General features: G+C 52.3%; 2 protein-coding genes and 1 pseudogene across 2 annotated transcripts in view; all 3 read left to right on the plus strand.

Annotated features, from left to right (window-relative positions):
• Positions 1–22,200, plus strand: part of EFEMP2 (EGF containing fibulin extracellular matrix protein 2) — a 363,083-nt gene that overhangs the window by 168,859 nt on the left and 172,024 nt on the right. The window lies entirely within an intron of this gene.
• GAL3ST3 (galactose-3-O-sulfotransferase 3) lies at positions 880–8,048 on the plus strand. Its single transcript, XM_050756732.1, has 3 exons — positions 880–1,081; positions 4,571–4,807; positions 6,314–8,048. Exons 2-3 carry the CDS (start codon positions 4,683–4,685, stop codon positions 7,482–7,484), a joined length of 1,296 nt encoding a protein of 431 aa, XP_050612689.1. The 5' UTR covers positions 880–1,081; positions 4,571–4,682; the 3' UTR covers positions 7,485–8,048.
• Positions 12,194–12,844, plus strand: LOC126935423 (eukaryotic initiation factor 4A-I-like; annotated as a pseudogene).

Consider the following 22,200-nt stretch of genomic DNA (forward strand, 5'->3'; position numbering starts at 1 on the left):
TGGATGACTACCCAGCTCCAGGATCCTTGCTTTACCAGGCCCAGAGCAAAATAAAAAGCAGGTGGGCAGGTCAGCCACAGAACTCAGTGTGGGGCTCTCAGTGTCTGGCATGGCTTTGAGAGGTGCTGCTGCCCAGCTCCCAGGTGATAGGAGCTGAGGACTAAGAAGTTCACATGAATCCTTCATGTGTATTATCTCTGCTACCTCAGAACAGCTTCCCATTTTAGAGCTGGAAGCAATAGGGCTCAGGGAGTTGCCTCTTGACTTTGGGATTTAAGAGCAAACCAGGATTGAACTTGGGTTCTTTGATGCCTGATGGCAGGTGCCTAGGCAGGGGTCCCAGCCTCACTATAGCTCTGATCAGGAGTGAGTGGGTCTGGAGTCCTAGCGAGGAAGAATGGGTGAGCAGCCAGAAGCTACATCAGAAGGTATGGGGGACACGCTGGAAGGGAAGTGGGTGTGTGGGCACAGATGGGACCAGACAAGGCTGGAGCACTGCTTCTCTGCTGGAGGAGGATAGAGAGGATGTGGGTACCTGCAAGTGTACCTGTGTCTCGCTCACCCAGGAGCCCAAATATGACCGGTGGTGCCCCGGAATACCCAGCAATGCAGGAGCATCCAGACACCTTCCTGGCCTCAGTTTCCCTGTCTGAGTGAGAGAAGGCAGCTGGCCACATTAGTGTCCAACTCTGCAAGGTTGCCAGAGTAAGATAACTGCATCTGAAGATGCCACCCAGAGACTGTTCACGACAGCCAGCGGGCAAGCCGGGAGACCACCCCCCTTCCCGCTTTCTTTCCCCTCTCTCCCCTCTCTCCCCTCTCCCCTACTTGCTCGCGGCCTGGCCCCGCCCCTCGCCTGCCTCCGGTGTGCGATGGGGGGCGGGGGGCGGGCAGAGCCGGGAGGAGCGAGCCTAGCGGACGCCGCCACCTGATCCCATCCAGGCGCTGAGAGGCAAGCCACCGGCACTCGGCGCGCAGGGCCCTGGGCACCCTCGGACCCCGTGCGGATTTCAAGACAAGGGTCTAGAGATAGCGGCGGCCGCCCCCAGCCCGGGCGAGAGGCAGAGCCCAGGCGCGCGGTGTGAGTACTGCAGTGGCCGGCCTGGGGTTGGGGGAGTGGGAGTGGACCAGACCGGGATGGGGGCCGAGAGGCGGGCGAGAGAGTATCTTGGGGGCCTAGTGCCTGGAAAGCATGAGGAGGGGGGCGCTCTACCCCTGGAAAGTGGGAGAAGATAGGGTGAGCGGGCCAATCTGGCCTATCCCCTATGGTGACCAGATCCCACTGGCAGGATCCCTGGGGGATGCTGGGATGAAACTGAGGGAGCGGGAGGTATGGTGCGGGTGGGCACTAATGGAGACAGGAGGATGGAGGGAATTCCGAGGCAGGGATGATGCAGGGGTGGATGAGAGAGAGGGGAGGCTGGGGGGCCAGGGGCAGACCTGGTGCAGGCTGGGGGGTGGGGGAGGAGGAAAAAGAGGGAGGTGGAAAGATGTGCTCTCCTGGGCCAGTACTTTGCAGACCCCCTGAAATTACCCCTCAGTAATTTGCAGCTTCCTCTGGAGCACCCTGGGTCAGGGTCCCTCAACACTGGGCTGTCCTATCCCTCAAGTCAGGACAGGATGGAGTCTCCAGGCCATCCAGCAGTCAGGGCCAAGTAGTCCAGTCCAGGGCACCCCTTCCTCTGAGTACATCAGTTTCAGCTCTAGAGCTCAGAGGAGACAGAGGAGAAAGGGCTCCTTTAGGAGGGTGGGCACCCAGGCCCATTTTCAAAGCTCTGGTAGGCTCTACTATTTCTTTGGTTCCCTAGAGAAAAGCAAGCAATTTGCAAGACTGGGCAGCAGCGTGAGGTAGACTGTTCTGACTAAAATTAGCACTGACATTCTGATGAGCCTGGGCGTCCTGACCTGCCTGGGATAGCTGGGAGAACTCTCTCCATGGAGAAGACACCAGGCAGAATGGGGAGTTGTGTGAAGCATCTGAAGGCAGGAGCCAGGGCCACTGCTGTAAAGCTTGGCTCCAGCAGCACCACCATGCACCCCACACCAGCCAGAAAATCAGATGTAAACCCAGCCCAATGACCCCTCCCTGACAGGCACTGCCTTGGCTCCATCTCCAAAACAGGCATCTTGGAGTCAAATTGCCAAGGCAAGGCAGGCCTCCCACAATGTCCGAGCAGCACCCTCTCTCAGGACCTGGAATGTTTAGCCTGGCCGAGTGCCTGCCCAGAGGAGACAGGGTTACTGCTTCCAAATACCTGAAGGTCTGTCATGGAGAAAAATGTTCTGTGTGCTCTAGGAGGGCAGCACTACCAAGAGTGCAGAATGGGAGGTGGAAGGGGCAGGCTGAAGCGGGTGCTACCACTGGCAGGGTAATCCTGGCTGTCCCGGAAAGAACCTGAACAGCTGCAAGTTGCTCAGAAATGGACCAGGCTGTATCGGGAGGTGATGAACACCCTGTCACTGACAGTGGCCATACAGATGCTAGTGCCCACCTTCAGGGGCTGGTGTCCAGGGAATTCCTGCACTGAGGATGCCCTGTCCCCTACCCCTAAGCAGCCTCAGACTGGGGCCTGGCTAGCTCCCCAGAGCTCAGCCATGTGGGAAAGTGGGGAAAGGCCCGGGAGTGGATGGAGGGGGATACCAGGCACCTGTCACTCTGTGAGGCCAGTTGAAGCTCTGCCCCGGGAAAGGTCCCCCATAGCTAGGCTTGACTTCCTTGGCTGACTCTGAATCCTCTGAGAAATAGGGTGGTTTCTGCAAGTTTAGCAAAAGTAGATGTAGACTCACCCCTTCCCCTCTTGGGACACTTCTGTCTAATCACCAAGTTCTCTAAGCAGCAGGAATGACAGAGAAAAAAGGTGTGTATCCTTAGAGGGCCAAGGGCTCTCACTTCCTCCTGCAAGCAGCCCCAGCCAGGCCAGGCCAGCCCTTCTCTGCCCCAGCAATCCTTGAAGAAACAGGGAAGGCCTTAGACTTCCTCTGCTGTGCCCTTGGTTGCCCTCTGTGACTGGACCCTTCACCCTTGGCTCCGGCCGGATTAAGTCTGTCTGCAGGCAGGTGGAGGGAAGCAGCGATAAGGCCTAGAGAGAAGGGGAGGCATAAGCAGGACATCTTTCCACCCAAACAGGTTTAAATGTAATCCAGGATTAAGGCAGTAGGGTCAAAAAGAGAGACTGGAAGCCAAGCCCAGGGCTCTTGGAAAAGGTGATGATCAAAAGGGTTTTCACATTACCTCACCCCTCCTGGGACCCAGGTGTCCTAGTTCCACATGCACATGCCCATCAAGTTCCAGGCTCCCCCTCCCCCATGGAGAAGGATATGTGTGAGGGCTGAAGCTGAACTTGAACCTGGAGACTAAGGCCCCACCCTAGCTTGGGGACAGGCATCACTGCTGAAGCGGACTTTCCACAGAAGCTGCCCAGGATTGGGCTGCCCTTAAGCCAAGGCATTCCTGTGGGGAAAGGAGACTTGTGCGAGACCAGGCCCTCCTCCCTTCTCTCACTCCTGGGCTTACCTGGGATGGAAGCTCACCTTCTCCTGGAGATCCTCAGTAGGGCAACAAGCAGAAGCCACCTCTTACCCGACCCGCACCCCTGCCCAGGCTGCCATCCCATTGCTTTGGTCAGGCACTTTTCCCTGCAGAGTCAGCTGATGGGGCTGCCTGGGTTTCAGGTGTCTGGGGATGGAATCCAGATAGGGCTCCAGAATTTCAAGACCTTCCTTTCCCTCATGAATTTCTCAGTCTTGGGCCCTCAGGGCAGGAGCCCAGCTAGAAGCGCTCAGGACTCAGAAGCATGCAGAATTGCCAGAGTCTAGGGCAAGGTTGGGGAAATCAGTTCTCTTACAGAAATAGCATATACAGTGCCTAAGGGCATGGACTTCGGAGCCAGAAACAGCAGGTATGAATCTCATTTCTACTGTTACCAGCTGTGTAGCTATAGACAAGTGATATCATCTCTCAGAGCCTCAGTTTCCTTATCTGTACAGTGGGAATAATACCTATGTCAGGGCTGTGGTGAGGACTAAATGGGAATAAGTATGTAATAATATAGTACATAGAGTAAGCCTGCAGTTTCGACTCAAAGCCGTATCGATCCAAGGAGGTGAAGGCCTGATCAGTGTTTCTGAGAAGCTCGGTTTCTCTGGGGAGTCAGGACCAACCCTGGGCTACAGCAATTGTGCAAGGAGTCCTGGAGGAGAGGAAACTTTGAGTTGAGACCTCTTTGTTCTGAGCTAAGCCCTGGTGCTGAAGCCACTCCACTGGGGAGACATGTACAAATGACCATGAGACAAAGACAAGTTAGGAGCAGGCAGAGAGACAGAGACAGGGCTGAGGGGTGGGAGTGGCTACGGCCTGAAGGGCTGGCTACACCCCAGACCGTGTAATTCCACCCAAGACTAGGTTATCTGGAGCAGTGAGGAGATAGGGTCTTGGTAGCAGGAGGCAGGAATCTGATCTGCTCTGGCCTCTCTGTTCACCCCACCTCTTGGAGCTCTTTGCATCAGACCTGCTGGGGCGCAGAGCCCATCTCCTCTGCCCACTGCAAACTCATCTGCCTTCTTCTGCCAGGCTTCTCGGGAACACTGGCCCTGCTACCAGAGCCACAGGATCCCCCATGAGTGCCTGTGAAGGGAGTCCTGGATAGCGAGGCCCTGGCTGGTCCAGGGGTGGGTACTCCGCCATGCCACCCATCCTCCAGCGCCTGCAGCAGGCCACCAAGATGATGAGCCGCCGGAAAATCCTGCTGCTGGTGCTAGGGTGCAGCACCGTAAGCCTTCTCATCCACCAGGGGGCGCAGCTCAGCTGGTAAGGGGGCGTGGCCTCGGCGAGGGGGCGGGGCCCCAGGGGGGCCAGAGCTCCCCTCCCCGTTCTTCCACCTGCCAGAAGAGTCCTGCTAGGCTTGGCTCTTTCCCTCTATTCTGAACGTGCTTTCCCTTTAGGGCCACACAGCCTCCCTGGACAGGGATTGCTCTTCAATGAAAGGGTTGAGTGACTTGCTCAAAGTTACAGAATCAGTTAGCTGAGATCCGAATCCAGCTCAACTCCTTCCCAGAGCATGCAGCTAAGCATCTCCGCAGTGGAAACAACTTCGCACGACTTCCCTAGTGCTGGGCAAGGCCAAGTCCCCTCACTTCTCTGAGCCCCAGTTTTCTCATCTATAAAGTGAGACATGATGTGTGTGACGCAGCCAGTCACCCTCATACAGGATACCATGTGATTCACGGGAACCCCGACCCTATTCTGACTCACTGTGTGAGCCCAACAAATCCCTGCACCTCTCCGGGCACTTGATGTCCCCATTTTCTACACTGTCTGCCCCTGAGAATGGTGTGAATGGGCCCAGCCCTCCTTGCCAGATAATTTGCTGGTTTGAAATCCCAAACACCCATATTTTAAGAATGAAGCAACAGAAATGAAACCCAACAATGGGTTGCTGCAGAGCCCAGTGCCAACCATCTACAAAGTGAGGAGCCAGCTAAAGAGTAAAAATGAAAAAGAACAAAAGGATTTAGTGACCATGTGAGTTGTCTCCAGACTTTGTGTAAGTGATTGTTCTCCTTTTGGCCCTCAGTTTCTACATATACAAAGGGGGATTCCTCAAAGATCTCCAGGGGTCTTTATCCTTTATTTATTTCTGCATAAACAAATTATCTTAAAGCTTAGCAGCTGGAAACACAAACATCTGTTATTGTGGGTCACGAAGCCAGGTGCGGTTTATTGGGAACTTCTGGACCAAGGTCTTTCATGGGGTTGCAACCAAGGTGTTTGCTGGTGATGCAGTCTCATCCGAAGGCTTGATTGGAAGGGAGCAGCTTCCAAGCTCACTCACGTGGTTTTGACTGGCTTCAGGTCTTCAAGCGGGCTGGTGGACTGAGGACCTTAGGTCCTTATGGGCTTTTCCCACTTAGTGGTAGCTCCCTATAGGGCTGCCCACTATATGGCAGCTTGCTTCCCCCAGCATCTGTCATCCGGGATTAAGTGAAAGACACCAAGATACTAGCCAGCCACAGTCTTTCTATGATGAAATTTAAGAAGTGACATCCCATCATTTCTGCCCTCTCCTCTTCTTTAGATGCACTGATAAGTCCAGCGTACCTCAGGTGAGGGGAATACTCAAGGGCGTAAATACCAGGAGGCCAGCAGGGATCATAGGGGGCATCTTAGAGGCTACCCAGCACCGCCCTCGACCTTTCCATGAGTGCAGACTAGGCGGGGCCGCGCTGTGGGGCATCCACAGTCCTTGGGTAAGGCCAGGGGTCAAGCAGCAGCCCCCTCACACCCTCCTCTCTGCACACCCCTCGGGCCTGGCAGGTACCCCAAGCTGTTCCCCCTGAGCTGCCCTCCTCTGCGAAACTCGCCGCCGCGCCCCAAGCACATGACCGTGGCCTTCCTGAAGACTCACAAGACGGCAGGCACGACGGTGCAGAACATCCTGTTCCGCTTTGCCGAGCGCCACAATCTGACGGTGGCCCTGCCGCACCCGAGCTGCGAGCACCAGTTCTGCTACCCGCGCAACTTCTCGGCGCACTTCGTGCACCCGGCCACGCGGCCGCCGCACGTGCTGGCCAGCCACCTGCGCTTCGACCGTGCGGAGCTGGAGCGCCTCATGCCGCCCGGCACCGTCTATGTCACCATCCTTCGCGAACCGGCCGCTATGTTCGAGTCGCTCTTCAGTTACTACAACCAGTACTGCCCGGCCTTCCGGCGCGTGCCCAACGCCTCGCTCGAGGCCTTCCTGCGCACGCCCGAGGCCTACTACCGCGCCGGCGAGCACTTCGCCATGTTCGCACACAACACGCTGGCCTACGACCTGGGCGGTGACAATGAGCGCAGCCCGCGCGACGACGCCGCCTACCTGGCGGGCCTCATCCGCCAGGTGGAGGAGGTTTTCTCGCTCGTCATGATCGCCGAGTACTTCGACGAGTCGCTAGTGCTGCTGCGGCGCCTGCTGGCCTGGGACCTGGACGACGTGCTCTACGCCAAGCTCAACGCGCGCGCCGCCAGCTCGCGCCTGGCCGCCATCCCCGCGGCGCTGGCGCGGGCGGCGCGCACCTGGAACGCCCTGGACGCCGGCCTCTACGACCACTTCAACGCCACCTTCTGGCGCCGCGTGGCGCGCGCCGGCCGCGCGTGCGTGGAGCGCGAGGCTCGCGAGCTGCGCGAGGCCCGCCAGCGCCTACTGCGGCGCTGCTTCGGGGACGAGCCAGTGCTGCGGCCTGCCGCGCAGATCCGCACCAAGCAGCTGCAGCCGTGGCAGCCCAGCCGCAAAGTGGACATTATGGGCTACGACCTGCCCGGCGGCGGCGCCGGCCCGGCCACCGAGGCCTGCCTCAAGCTGGCCATGCCCGAGGTCCAGTACTCGAACTACCTGCTGCGCAAGCAGAAGCGCCGGGGCGGTGCGCGGGCTCGGCCCGAGCCGGTCCTGGATAATCCCCCGCCTCGGCCCATCCGAGTGCTGCCTCGCGGGCCTCAGGGTCCCTGAGCTCCGCAGGCCTCTAGGAGTATGGGTCCTGGGTCCTGGGTCCTGCCCTGCCCTCCCAGGAGTTCAGCCAGGCGCTGCCTCCATGTCCTGCCCCATGAGAGCCCTTTCTTTTCAAGGGGCTTGAGTCCCTCGCCGAACTTTGGGGTACGCCTCCGTGAGCCCCCTCTCCCTATCGTGGGCTGAACCCCGCCTTCGGGCACGGCGCTGATAGGCTGGATCCAGCACTGGGCCACCCTCTTCTTCCCAGCTGGTTGGTGATTTTGACGAGAGGCCTGAGGGCTGTCCAGAACTGCTCACTCTGCCTTTTTCTGGGGGCTGAGCGCCCCCGACCTGTCTTTTCCAAGTGGATAAGCCCAGGCCCCGCGGAGAGAGGCTGAGCCCTGGGGAAAGGCTGCTCTTGCTCTCCTTCCCAGGGCTTGAGGCTCCCTATACTTTTCTGTCTTCCAGGTTCTACCCTCCCCACAGACCTAAGCTGCTCCCAGTCTATCAGAACCAAGAGTTCTTGGGTTGGGATTTTTGTCTGGTTGGTTTTTCTTTTTTTTAATAAAACATCTTTAAAATGTGCGAGTCGTATGTCAGTCATAGAAGCCGGATTCCCCACATTAGAGGATGAAACGAATTCCCAGGAGGAGCTGTGGCTGGAGCCATGAGGATGGGGGCGTGGACTCAAGGTCCCCCGCCACCTGGCATAGGCCCACAACCCTTCTCAACTGCTTGACTGACTAGGCCCCCAACACAGACTGGCCACCTCAGCCCCACTCACTTTCCACATCGTTCTTTTTCACAAAATTCTGCAACATTTACTGAGCATCATCTCTGTAATTTGGAGATACAGGTGAACCAGGCAGATAGGGCCTTATTTTCATGGAGCTCATGGGGAAACTTTGGAACAGGAGCAAAGCAGGTAAGCAAAGAGGAAGGACTGGAGGGATTAGAGCAAAACACCTCCTTGGGTGGAAGGAGGATCATTTTCAGGTAAGGAGCTGCCTAACTCAGAATTTGACCTCCCCCTGTGAATCACTGACTTCACTAATGGCCTGCTTTCCTCACAAGAAGACAACTCATACTCAGATGAAGACCAATCCCTTTCTGCGATTTCCTTTAACACAGCAAGATACCCAGCACTTCGAGGTGAAATCTCCCTTAAGACTGAGTAGCAGAGAATCGGGACTTTTTCTGTTACTTTCTTCAGAGCTATATCGACATATCTGGACAAGTCATAAAAACAATAGCTATTATGGTCTACGGTGTGCCAGCCACTGCTTAAGGGCTTTATGTATATTAACTTTGGAGATGGGTGCCATTTTCCAGGTGAGGGAACTGAAACTTGGGGGAGATTAAGTCAGGGTCACACAGCCAGAAAGTGGCCACTAGGATCTGAACCAAGACAGTGTGGCTTCAGAGTCTGTGCTCACAAGCGCTGTCTGTAGTGCCATTCAAATAAAAAAGGCCACCTGCCACAAGCTAGGCTGACTCCCAGCACCTTCCCCCAAAAGAATGTAAAGGGAAGAACCAAGACACTGCTATCAGCAACTCTTTTTTTTTTTTTTTTTTTTTTTTTTTTTTTTTTTTTTTTTTTTTGAGACGGAGTCTGGCTCTGTCGCCCGGGCTGGAGTGCAGTGGCCGGATCTCAGCTCACTGCAAGCTCCGCCCCCCGGGTTTATGCCATTCTCCTGCCTCAGCCTCCCGAGTAGCTGGGACTACAGGCGCCCGCCGCCTCGCCCGGCTAGTTTTTTGTATTTTTTAGTAGAGACGGGGTTTCACCGTGTTCGCCAGGATGGTCTCGATCTCCTGACCTAGTGATCCGCCCGTCTCGGCCTCCCAAAGTGCTGGGATTACAGGCTTGAGCCACCGCGCCCGGCCTATCAGCAACTCTTTATCCTTGGAACCGTTGGAAATAACGGTTGACCTGTTTGGACAATGAACATTGCAGTGATTGGTTGGCAGGATGGATGACACGCTGGGCTTGAAAGGGGACTGTTGGTATGGCACCCCACTTTTTACCAGCAGAGCTCTGAAAAAGGCAATAATTAGAATCATGCAAAAGCATAGTTAAGTTTCTGACATTAAGCAGCAATAAAGAATTGTACCAGACTCAAAGTGGTCTATCCAAAAATAGGTGTCCTCTGGCCCCCAGCCAGTAAGGTGCTTGCCATTGTCTCCATCTGCACCCCCAGCCCTAGCCTCTGGTCATAACTCTGCCAGGAACATCCTTCACCTTGCCCTCAGTTGGCCTGGAAAATTCAGACATGCCTTTAAATCTACTTTTTTTTTTTTTTTTTTTTTTGACAGTCTCACTCTGTCTCCCAGTCCGGAGTGCAGTGGTGCAATCTCGGGTCACTGCAACCTCCACCTCTCAGGTTCAAGGGATTCTCCTGCCTTAGCCTCCTGAGTAGCTGGGATTACAGGTGCCTGCCACCACACCCAGCTAATTTTTGTATTTTTAGTAGAGATGGGGGGATTCGCCATGTTGGCCAGGCTGGTCTCGAACTCCTGACCTCAGGTGATCTGCCCACCTCGGCCTCCTAAAGTGCTGGGATTACAGGCATGAGCCCCCACGCCTGGCCAAGTCTGCTTTGATAAGTGTCCCAGTTCATTATGTGTTGCCATAAAGAAATGACTGAGGCTGGGTAAATTAAAAGGTTTATTTGACTCAATCCTGATGACTAGAAAGTTCAGGATTGGTATATGTATCTGGCGAGGGTCTCAGGCTGCTTCTGCTGGGCACCCCAAGTATGCAGAGACCACAGGGGAAGCAAGGGGGTCACAGGAGGTGCCAGGTCTTTTTAACAACCAGCTCTTGGAACTGAGAGTGAAAAAACACACTTAATCCTCAGGGAAGGCATTAATCTTTTCATGAGGAATCCACACCCATGAGCCAAACACCTCTCATTAGGCCTACCTCCAACATTGTGGATTAAATGTCAACATGAGGTTTAAGGGACAAACAGCCAAACCACTGCAATAGGCCTCCCCTGGCCTCCCTGGCCGCCAGGCAGGCAGGCCCTCCTTTATAAACCTTGCCCCACCTCAGCAGAGAGCACAACTCTGGTCTCAGAAAAATCTGGAGTCAGGGGCAAATGGAATCATCAGGTACTTGGAGAGGGTTCTCTGTTTGACTCAGGGGCAAGGGCAAATCCTAAAGCTGAGCAGGGGCTCTGGAACTCTTTGGTGGGAACATCTCCAGCTTCAGCCACAACCAGGTGAACAGGCCTCAGCCCCTGGGACCCCAACCCCTAGGACTCCTGCAAGGAGGCTCCTTCCACCAACAAACACTGGGTGCTGCCCACTCTGTGCCTACTCAGAATGGTCCCAGAACTTTGGCAGTGAGTGAAACGTGGTCCCTGCCTTGAGGAGCTCACCCTAAGGTCTAGAGAAGATGTGGAGGCAGCAAACCTGGCCAACAATGACTCGATGGGGGTGATCTTGCCTTGTGATTAACCACTGGGGCTCTGGAGTTCAAACCCTGGCTCTTGCCATCTACCAGTTACATACTTTGAACTTAGCCTTTGAGTCTCGCTTTCCTCACCTGTGAAATAAACAGGCCCCTAGCACAGGTCCTGGCACACAGAGGTTCTCCCAAGATGGCATCTCTGGTTTCATCAGGACTCCTCCAAGGTCAACACCTTTCATGTTGTAGATGTTATAGTTTGACACATCTATTAGAAGAGTTTTTTTCGCAGATGGAAGAAAGCATTTTGAGGAAGGGGTGACTTTTTCTACTTTCCCCAAAGCCATGGTATGGGCTATGAGCAGCCTTGATTTTTTCTTTGTTTGTTTGTTTGTTTTGAGACAGGGTCTCACTCTGTTGCCCAGGCTGGAGTGCAGTAGTGCAATCATAGGTCACGGCAGCCTCGAACTCAAGTGATCCTCCCATCTCAGTCTCCTGAGTAGCTGGGACTATAGGCTCATGGCACCATACCCAGCTAATTATTTACTTTTTTTGTAGAGACAGGGTTCTTAGTATGTTGCTCAGGCTGGTCTCAAACTCCTGGACTCAAGTGATCCTCCTGCCTTGGCCTCCCAGAGTGCAGGGATTGCAGGTGTGACCCATCACACCCAGTCCAGCCTTGATTTTCATGAATATAGGAAGCACAAAGTGTGTAAGGAGCAAAGGGGAGGACAGGAATGCCTGCCTGAGGTCAGGAGAGGTTCTCTGGAGAAGAGATGTCCCAGATGAGAACAGGGATGGAGGAAGTGGCTCTGGACAGAGGGAACAATACATGCAACACGCAGAGGTGCCGGGTATAAGAAAGCCTGGGCTCTGTGAGACAGGGATGCTGGGCCATCTGGCTGGGGAGAAATATGCCAGTGCCAGATTATGAAAGCCCTTGAATGTCATGCTTAGAAGTTCAGATTGAGGCCGGGCATGGTGGCTCATGCCTGTAATCCCAGCACTTTGGGAGGCCGAGGCAGGCAGATTGAGGTCAGGAGTTCCAGACCAGTCTGACTAACATGGTGAAACACTGTCTCTGCTAAAAATACAAAAATTAGCTGGGCATGGTGGCAGGTGCCTGTAATCCCAGCCACTCGGGAGGCTGAGGCAGGAGAACTGATTGAGCCTGGGAGGTGGAGGTTGCAGTGAGCTGAGATGGCGCCACTGCACCCCAGCCTGGGTGACAGAGCAAGACTCCATCTCAAAAAAGAAAGAAAAAGAAGAGGAAGGAGAAGGAGAAGGAGAAGTTCAGATTGGCTAGTTTCTAAGGATCATGTGGATGAATCAAGATTCCTAGTCCAAACACAATGATCCTGAGGGGATGGAGCCTGAAGGCATCACCCAGAGCATCTGGAATGAGATTGTCAACAGCTTTGATGACATGGACCTCTTGGAGCCCCTCCTTCATGGCTTCTATGCCTATGGTTTTGGGAAGGTCTCTGACTTCCAGCTGCATTAGTCTTCCTCCTATCAAAGGTTATGTTGTGGTTGATTGCTCAAGCCCAATCTGGGGCTGGGAATATGGCCACATTTGCCATATCCATTCTACAGCAGATTGAATTGAATCTTAAGGCTACCCAGGCCTTGGTCCTGGAACCCACTTGAGAATTGGTTCAGTAGATGCAGAAAACGGCCATGGCATTAGATTATGTGTGTGCCTCCTGTCACACCTGCACTGGGGGCACGCACATGCATGTTGAAGTAGAAGCAGAAGCTGCAGATGGAAGCTCCCCATATCATCGTAGTACTCCTGGCCACGTATTTCATATGTTTCACTGGAGACACTGTCTCCCAAATACAGCAAGAGGCTTGCATTGGATGAAGCTGATGAAATGTTAAGCCAAAGATTCAAGAACCAGATCTATGCCATATTCCAAAACCTCAGCCAGTCACAGTGGCTCACACCTGTAATCCCAGCACTTTGGGAGGCAAAGGAGGGAAAATCACTTGAGCTCAGGAGTTGGAGAATAGCCTGGGCAACAGAATGAGACCACAGTTTCTACAAAAAAAATTTAAACATTATCTGGGCGTAGAGGCATGCACCTGTAGTCTCAGCTACTTGGGAAGCTGAGGCACAAAGATCACTTGAACCCAGGAGTTGGAGGCTGCAATGAGCTATGATCACACCACTGCATTCTGGTCTGTGTGACAGAGTGAGATCTGTCTCTAAAAGTAACAATAATTAATAAATAAAGCTCAACAGCAACACTCAGATGGTTTTGCTATCAGCTATAATGCCTTTTGATGCACTTGAGGTGACCAAGAAGTTCATGAGGGACCCTGCCAGAATCCTTGTCAATAAGGAAGAGTTTGCCCAGGCGTGGTAGCTCATGCCTGTAACCCCAGCACTTTAGGAGGCCGAGGCGGGCGGATCACGAGGTTAGGAGATTGAGACCATCCTGGCTAACACGGTGAAACCCCATCTCTACTAAAAATACAAAAAAATTAGTCAGTTGTGGTGGCAGGTGCCTGTAGTCCCAGCTACTCGGGAGGCTGAGGCAGGAGAATGGCGTGAACCCAGGAGGCGGAGCTTGAAGTGAGCCGAGATAGCGCCACTGCACTCCAGCCTGGGCGACAGAGCAAGACTCTCTCAAAAAAAAAAAAAAAAAAAAAAGAAAAGAAGGAAGAGTTCACCTGGAGGGTATCTGCCAATTTTACATCAGCATAAAACAAGAGGAGTCGAAGCTGGGACCACTGTGTGACTTGTATGGAACCCTGATCATCATCCAGGCAGTCATCTTCACCAATACCCCAAGGAAGGCTGATTGGCTCACTGAGAAGATGCTTGCCAGAGACTTAACCGTTTCTGCCATGCATGGAGATATGAACCAAAAGGAACAAGATATGATCATGAGGAGTTCCATTCTGGCCCTAGCAGAGCATTGATTACCACTGGTCTCCTGGCCAGAGAATGTGCCAGGTTTCTTTAATCATCAGCTATGACTTTCCCACCAACAGGGAAAATGATATAAAAAATGAGAGTCAGTCATGGTGGATGTTTTGACCATAGGGTGTGGCTCCTAACACAGTAACACCAGAAGACAGGGGGACTAATCTAGACATCAAGACATTGTACATCACCCCCACTGAGGAGATGGCTCAGTGCTGTTGACCACATCTGAGGGGAGCTGATCTGCCACCTGGCTGGTCAATTTTGGGACTGAGGCTGGGCGCAGTGGCTCACGCCTGTAATCCCAGCACTTTGGGAGGCCGAGGCAGGTGGATCACGAGGTCAGGAGATAGAGACCATCCTGGCTAATAGGGTGAAATCCTGTCTCTACTAAAAACAAAAAAAAAATTAGCCAGGTGTGGTGACGGGCGCCTGTAGTCCCAGCTACTTGGGAGGCTGAAGCAGGAGAATGGCGTGAACCCAGGAGGCAGAGCTTGCAGTGAGCCGAGATCAACCACTGCACTCCAACCTGGGCTACAAAGTGAAAAAAAAGAAAAGAGGTTTGATTGGCTCCCAGTTCTGCTGGCTGTACAGCCATGGTGCTGGCATCTGCTCAGCTTCTGGGGAGGCCTCAGGAAGCTTACAATTGTGGTGAAAAGTGAAGTGGAAGCAAGCTTATCACATGGCAAGAGCAGGAACAAGGTCAGTGCCCTCTGGGGGGAGGTGCCACACACTTTCAAACAACCAGATCACTGTGAACTCAGAGCAAGAACTCGCTGATCACCAAGGGGATGGTGCCAAGCCATTTGATCACCAAGGGGATGGTGCCAAGCCATTCATGAGGGATCCACCCCATGATCCAAACATCTCCCACCAGGCCCCACCTCCAACACTGGAGATCACATTTCAACATGAGATCTGGGCAGGGCAGCGGGGACACACAGCCAAGCCATATCACTTACTATATACTAGGTCAGTGGTCCCCAACTTTTTGGCACCAGGGAGTGGCTTTGTGGAAGACTATTTGTCCATGGTGTGAGGGGTAAAGGGGGATGGTTTTGGGATGAAACTGTTTCACCTCAGATCATCAGGCATTAGATTTTCATAAGGAGTGCACAACCTAAATCCCTCGCACATGCAGTTCACAATAGGGGATTCACACTCCTCAGAGAATCTAATGGTGATCTGACAGGAGGCAGAGCTCAGGTGGTAATGTCTATGGCCCAGGGGTTGGGGACCCCTGTGCTAGGTGCTCTTCTCTACACTTTATGTATTTTTTAACTTATTTGATTTTCGTTTTGCTTTGTTTTTGAGATGGAGTCTAGCTCTGTTGCCCAGGCTGGAGCGCAGTGGTGAGATCTCGGCTCACTGCAACTTCTGCTGCTCAGGTTCAAGTGATTCTCCTGCCTGAGCCTCCCAAATAGCTGGGATTACAGGCACCCACCACCACACCTGGCTAATTTTTGCATTTTTAGTAGACACAGGGTTTCACCATATTGGCCAGACTGGTCTCAAACTCCTGGCCTCAAACAATCCACCTGCCTTGGCCCCTCAAAGTGCTGGGATTACTGGCATGAGCCAGCAGGCCCAGCCAACTTACTTGATTTTTACAACACCCTAAGAGGTAGCTGTTACTCTTCTCTCCCTGTTTTATTTATTTTAGAGACAGGGTCTCACTTGTCACCCAAGTGACAAGTCTCAGCTACTCGGAGGGAGCAGTGGTGCGATTGTGGCTCACTGCAGCCTCAAACTCCCAGGCTCAAGCAGTTCTCCCTCAGCCTCCTGAGTAACTGGGATTACAGGAAGGTACCACTGAACACCCAGCTATATCCCCTCTTGTAGAAGAGGAAACTGAGATACAAAAAGTTGAAGTGCCCAGGCTCATACAGCCGGGAGAAGCTGAGCTAGGACAGAAACCAGAGTGCTCAGGCTCCAAAGCCCAGGTCTTTCCACCACAATACATTACCCAACCCCCTGAAACACCCTCTCAGCCATCCCTGCAGCCTCTTTATTAAAGAGCCTCATTATAAAAGCCTCCTGGGAGCAGGTTTGAGTGGGAGGGAGGGGCAGAGAGCCCAAGTGCTTTGGGAGCCCAAGGTGAGGCGGGGCACAGAGAGAGAAGCTGGTGCTCCGCCAACACAACTGGGCAGCTTCCCAGAATGGGCCAGAGGCGTGGAGAGGGGCTGTGGGGCAGAGGTGCCTGAAGAAAGGGGCTAGACAGTCAGTTCCAGCTAGAGGAGGGCATGGAGAACAGGAAGGGGAGCCCCTTTCTCCACCTCATAGACTCTAGATTAGCTCCTCTGGCCCAGCAGGGCTACAGAAATCTGAGGATCCCTGCCAGCCAATCCTCTTCTTCCCAGCAAGAGTTCCCCTGGTTGCCCTCCAGTGGGCAAAGGACAGGACAGGATCACCCTCCACCACTCCCATCCTCCACATTCATCCTGATCTCATGGGATTGCTATAACACCCAGGCAACAGAGGGCAAAGGAGTCAAGTTCTCATGCTGCATTAAAAATGGGAAGACTCAAGCTGGGCACGGTGGCTCACGCCTGTCCCAGAACTTTGGGAGGCCGAAGCAGATGGATCACTTCAAGTCAGGAGTTTGAGACCAGTCTGGCCAACATGATGAAGCCCCATCTCTACTAAAAATACAAAAATTAGCCAGGTGTGGTGGCGTGCGCCTGTAATACCAGCTACTCAGGAGGCTGAGGCAGGAGAATCACTTGAACCTGGGAGGCGGAGGTTGCAATGAGCCAAGATCACACCACTACACTACAGCCTGGGTGACAGAGTGAGACTCCATCTCAAATAAATAAACAAACAAATAGTAAAGACAATAAATACTCAAAACTCATCACTTACTAATTAGTTTACTACAATTTACTTTTTTTTTTTTTTTTTGACACAGGGTTTCACTTCTGTTGCCCAGATGAGTAGAGTGGTGCGATCTTGGCTCACTGCAGCCCTGACTTCCCTGGGCTCAGGTGGTCCTCCCACCTCAACCTGGCACCCCTGGTGCCACCGTGTTGGGCTAATCAGTTTTTAATAGACAGGATCTTACTGTGTTACTCAGGCTAGTCTCAAAATCCTGAGCTCAAACGATCTGCTGGCGTTGGCCTCCCAAAACACTGGAATTACAGGCGTGAGCCACCGCGCCCAGTCAGTGGTGTGTTATTTACGGCCTATCTCTTCCAGGACAGCACTTGGTGGTGTTACATTGGTAACCTGAAATCAGCCATCGTGAGAGTATTTACACTACAAATCAACAAACATTATACATCAGAAGTTTTATTGATTTGTTGACTGCCTAGACCAGGGATGAGCAAACTATAAGCAAATCTGGACTACCACCTGTTTTTGTAAATAAAGTTTTATTGGAACACAGTCACACTCATGTATTTACGTCTTGTCTAAGGCTGTTTATGCACTACACTGGCAGAGTTGAGTAACTGCAATAAGATCATATGGCTCCCAAAGCCTAAGACATTTACCACTTCATGGAAGGAGTTTGCTGACCTGTAGCCTGGATTTAAGAAAACACTGGAGGGAGGCCGGGCGCGGTGGCTCACGCCTGTAATCCCAGCACTTTGGGAGGCCGAGGCGGGCAGATCACAAGGTCAGGAGATCGAGACCACGGTGAAACCCCGTCTCTACTAAAAATACAAAAAATTAGCCGGGCGCGGTTGTGGGCGCCTGTAGTCCCAGCTACTCGGGAGGCTGAGGCAGGAGAATGGCGTGAACCCGGGAGGCGGAGCTTGCAGTGAGCCGAGATCGCGCCACTGCACTCCAGCCTGGGCGACAGAGCGAGACTCCGTCTCAAAAAAAAAAAAAAAAAAAAAAAAAAAACACTGGAGGGGCCAGTCACGGTGGCTCATGCCTGTGATCCCAGCACTTTGGGAAGCCAAGGCAGGCAGATAACTTGAGGTCAGGAGTTCGAGACCAGCCTGGCCAACATGGTGAAATCCCATCTCTACTAAAAATACAAAGATTTGCTGGGCGTCGGGGCAGGTGCCTGTAATCCCAGCTACTTGGGAGGCTGAGGCAGGAGAATTGCTTGAATCTGGGAGGCAGAGGTTGCAGCGAGCCAAGATTGTGCCACTGCACTCCAGCCTGGGCAACACAGTGAAACTCAGTTTTTTTTAAAAAAAGAAAAGAGGCTGGGCTTAGTGGCTCATGCCTGTAATCTCAGTACTTTGGGAGCACAAGGTAGGTGGATTACCTGAGGTCAGGAGTTCGAGACCAGTCTGGCCAACATGGTGAAACCCCGTCTCTACTACAAACACAAAAATTAGCCAGGCTTGGTGGCGGGCACCTGTAATCCCAGCTACTTGGGAAACTGAGGCAGGAGAATTGCTTGAACCCAGGAGGCGGAGGTTGCAGCAAGCCAAGATTACACCATTGCACTCCAGCCTGGGTAACAAGAGCAAAACTCCATCAAAAAAAAAAGGAAGGAAGGAGGGAGGGAGGGAGGGAGGGAGCGAGGGAGCGAGGGAGGGGAAAGAAGGAAGGAAGGAAGGAAGAAGGAAGGAAGGAAGGAAAGAGAGAGAGAGAGAAAAGAGAAGAGAAGAGAAGAGAAGAAAAGGAAGAGAGAAAAGCGCGCCAGGCATGGTCACTTATGCCTGTAATCCCAGCATTCTGGGAGGCTGAGATGGGAGGATCACTTGAGCCCAGGAGTTTCACACCAGCCTGGTCAACATAGTGAGACCCAGTCTTTACAAAAACAAGTTTTAAAAATTAGCCAGGTGTAATGGTGCGTACCTGTAGTACCAGCTACTTGGGAGGCTAAAGGGGGAGGGAGGATTGCTTGAGCCCAGGAGTTTGAGGTTACAGACAGTGGTGAAGGAAAATTCTCCCAGTGGGTGGAACCTTGGGGCAATACATCTGTGGATGCTTTCTGTGGAGGAAAGGTGGCCTAAGGTACAGATTTACACAGACTCGTGAGCAGCATCTGATAGGCTAGCCAGCTGCAGAGACTTGAAAAGAGCACAACTGGCAATCCGATGGCCTAGGAGACAGGACTGTGAACAGCTTCTCAAAATAGTCACAGGGTGGGAAGATTCCCATATGAAATGCCCATCAGAGAGCAATCGGTGGAGGAGCCCTCAGTGATGAGATAGGATGACTCGCCGTAGATTGTGTCAGCCTCTTTACCCGGCCAGACCCATGCTTTCTCAATGGTCCCATACACAGAGTGCTCCACCACCAGATGTCTGTGCGTGCTAGAAAATGGCTGTGCTCAATTGGCCAGGGGTGGTGGCTCATGCCTGTAATTCCAGCACTTTGGCAGGCTGAGGCGGACGGATCACTTGAGGTCAGGAGATGGACACCATCTTGGCCTACATGGTGAAATCCCGTCTCTACTAAAAAAAATACAAAAAATTAGCTGGGCGTGGTGGCGGGCACCTGTAGTCCCAGCTACTCAGGAGGCTGAGGCAGGAGAATCCCTTGAACCAGGGAGGTGGAGCTTGCAGTGAGCCGAGATGGTGTCACTGCACTCCAGCTGGGGTGACAGCGCGAAACTCCGTCTCAAAAAAAAAAAAAAGAAAGAAAGAAAGAAAGGAAAAAGAAAAAGAAAAGAAAATGGCTGTGCTCAGGCCAGGTGTGGTGGCTCATGCCTGTAATCCCAGCTACTTGGGAGGCTGAGGCAGGAGAATCACTTGAACCCGGGAGGCAGAGGTTGCAGTGAGCCAAGGTCACATCATTGCATTCCAGCCTGGGCAACAAAAGTGAAACTCCATCTCAAGAACAAAAAAGGAATGCCTTTGTCTAAGTTTTTATACAGTGTTTTTAATTCATTTTCTTTTTTTTTAAGATTTTTTTTTTTTTTTTTCTGAGACAGAGTCTTGCTCTGTCACGGAGGCTGGAGTGCAGTGGCACAATCTTGGTTTACTATAACCTCCACCTTCTGGGATCAAGCAATTCTCAGGTCTCAGCCTCCTGAGTAGCTAGGACTACATGCTCCCACCACCATGCCCAGCTATATTTTGTTTTTATTTTTGTATTTTTAGTAGAGAACTAGGGTTTTGCTGTGTTGGCCGAGCTGGTCTCGAATTCCTGGCCTCAAAGTGATTCACCTGCCTTGGCCTCCCAAAGTTCTAGGATTACAGGTGTGAGCCACCATGCCGACATTTCTTTTAGTTTTTAAAATTAAAAAGAAATATATTGCTAGGCCTGGTGGCTCACGCCTGTAATCCCAGCACTGTTGCCCAGGCTGGAGTGCAGTGACAAAATCTCAGCTCACCACAACCTCCGCCTCCCGAGTTCAAGTGATTCTCCCACCTTGGCCTCCCGAGTAGCTGGGATTAGAGGCATGCACCACCACACCCAGCTAATTTTTGTATTTTTAGTAGAGATGGGGTTTCACCATGTTGGCCAGGCTGGTCTCGAACTCCTGACCTCAGGTGATCTGCCTGCCTTGGCCTCCCAAAGTGCTGAGATTACAGTCGTGAGCCACCACACCCAGCCTGCCTGGCCAGATTTATTTATTTATTTATTATTTTATTTTATTTTATTTTATTTTATTTTATTTTATTTTGAGACAGAGTCTTGCTCTGCCACCCAGGCCAGAGTGCAGTGGCACAATCTCAGCTCACTGCAAGCTCTGCCTCCTGGGTTCACGCCATTCTCCCGCCTCAGCCTCCCAAGTAGCTGGGACTACAGGCACCCGCCACCACGCCCAGTTAATTTTTTGCACTTTTAGTAGAGACATGTTTCACCGTGTTAGCCAGGATGGTTTTGATCTCCTGACCTCATGATCCGCCTGCCTCGGCCTCCCAAAGTGCTGGGACTACAGGCGTGAGCCACCGCACCCAGCCTGCCTGGCCAGTTTTTAAAACATTTTCAGGTTAGGTAGTCTTTGTTGAATAAAGGCAAACATTTTGCTGCATCATTACTTTCCATCTCCAAGAGTTTCCGACACCAGTGCCTCTCTGTGAAGAAAGCAGTGTGTTGTGACAACATCAAGTTTTTGTTTGTTGGTTTTGTTTTTTTCCAAGGACAGTAAAAATTCTTATGGAGGCAACCATTGATTTGAACCATCAGTATAAATGCCAAGGTAGTTCTTCCAAGACAGACTTTTTGATGATTCGTCATATGAAATGACATTAAATCTATCTTGGCTTTTTGTTTGTTTGGGAAAGCTGAAAATTTTCTTGATGATCGTGCTGACCATTTACAGATCTTACTAGTGCTATAGCGTGGTAAGCATTCACCATTTTATTGATGAAATCAGTTGACTCATCAGCCAGGATAAAGATTAAGTTGTAGCCCGGCGCAGTGGCTCACGCCTGTAATCCCAGCACTTTGGGAGGCCGAGGAGGGTGGATCACAAGGTCAGGAGATCAAGACCATCCTGGCTAACACGGTGAAACCCCATCTCTACTAAAAATACAAAAATAAAATTAGCTGGGCACAGTGGTGGGTGCCTGTAGTCCCACCTACTCGGGAGGCTGAGGCAAGAGAATGGTGTGAACCCGGGAGGTGGAGCTTGCAGTGAGCCGAGATCGCGCCACTGCACTCTAGCCTGGGTGACAGAGCGAGACTCCCTCTCAAAAAAAAAAAAAAAAAGATCAAGTCGTTTTTCATTTTATTATCAAGAAAACAAAAATAGGCCGGGCGCGGTGGCTCAAGCCTGTAATCCCAGCACTTTGGGAGGCCGAGACGGGCGGATCACGAGGTCAGGAGATCGAGACCATCCTGGCTAACACGGTGAAACCCCGTCTCTACTAAAAAAAATACAAAATACTAGCCGGGCGAGGTGGCGGGCGCCTGTAGTCCCAGCTACTCAGGAGGCTGAAGCAGGAGAATGGCATAAACCTGGGAGGCAGAGCTTGCAGTGAGCTGAGATCCGGCCACTGCACTCCAGCCCGGGTGACAGAGCCAGACTCCGTCTCAAAAAAAAAAAAAAAAAAAAAAAAAAGAAAACAAAAATAAAATCCTGTTCAGTATCAGAGATCATGTCGTCAATATGTGAGGTTGCTGTTCTCTCTCAGGATAGAGTCTTTTCTTTCTTTCTTTCTTTTTCTTTTTTTTTTTTGAGATGGAGTTTCGCTCTTGTTGCCCAGGCTGGAGTACAGTGGCGTGATCTCGGGTCACTGCAACCTCCACCTCCTGGGTTCAAGCGATTCTCCTGCCTCAGCCTCTCAAGTAGCTGGGATTACAGGCGCCTGCCACCACACCTGGCAAATTTTTGTATTTTTATTAGAGACGGGGTTTCAGCATGTTGGCTAGGCTGGTCTCAAACTCCTGACGTCAGGTGATCCATCCTTCTTGGCCTCCCAAAGTGCTGAGATTACAAGTATGAGCCACCATGCTTGGCCTTTTTTCTTTTTCTTTTTCTTTTTTTTTTTTTTAAATAGACAAGGTCTTGCTCTGTCACCAAGGCAGTGGAG

The sequence above is a fragment of the Macaca thibetana genome, chromosome 14 (genome assembly GCF_024542745.1).
Source record: "Macaca thibetana thibetana isolate TM-01 chromosome 14, ASM2454274v1, whole genome shotgun sequence".
NCBI classification, from domain to species: Eukaryota; Metazoa; Chordata; class Mammalia; order Primates; family Cercopithecidae; genus Macaca; species Macaca thibetana.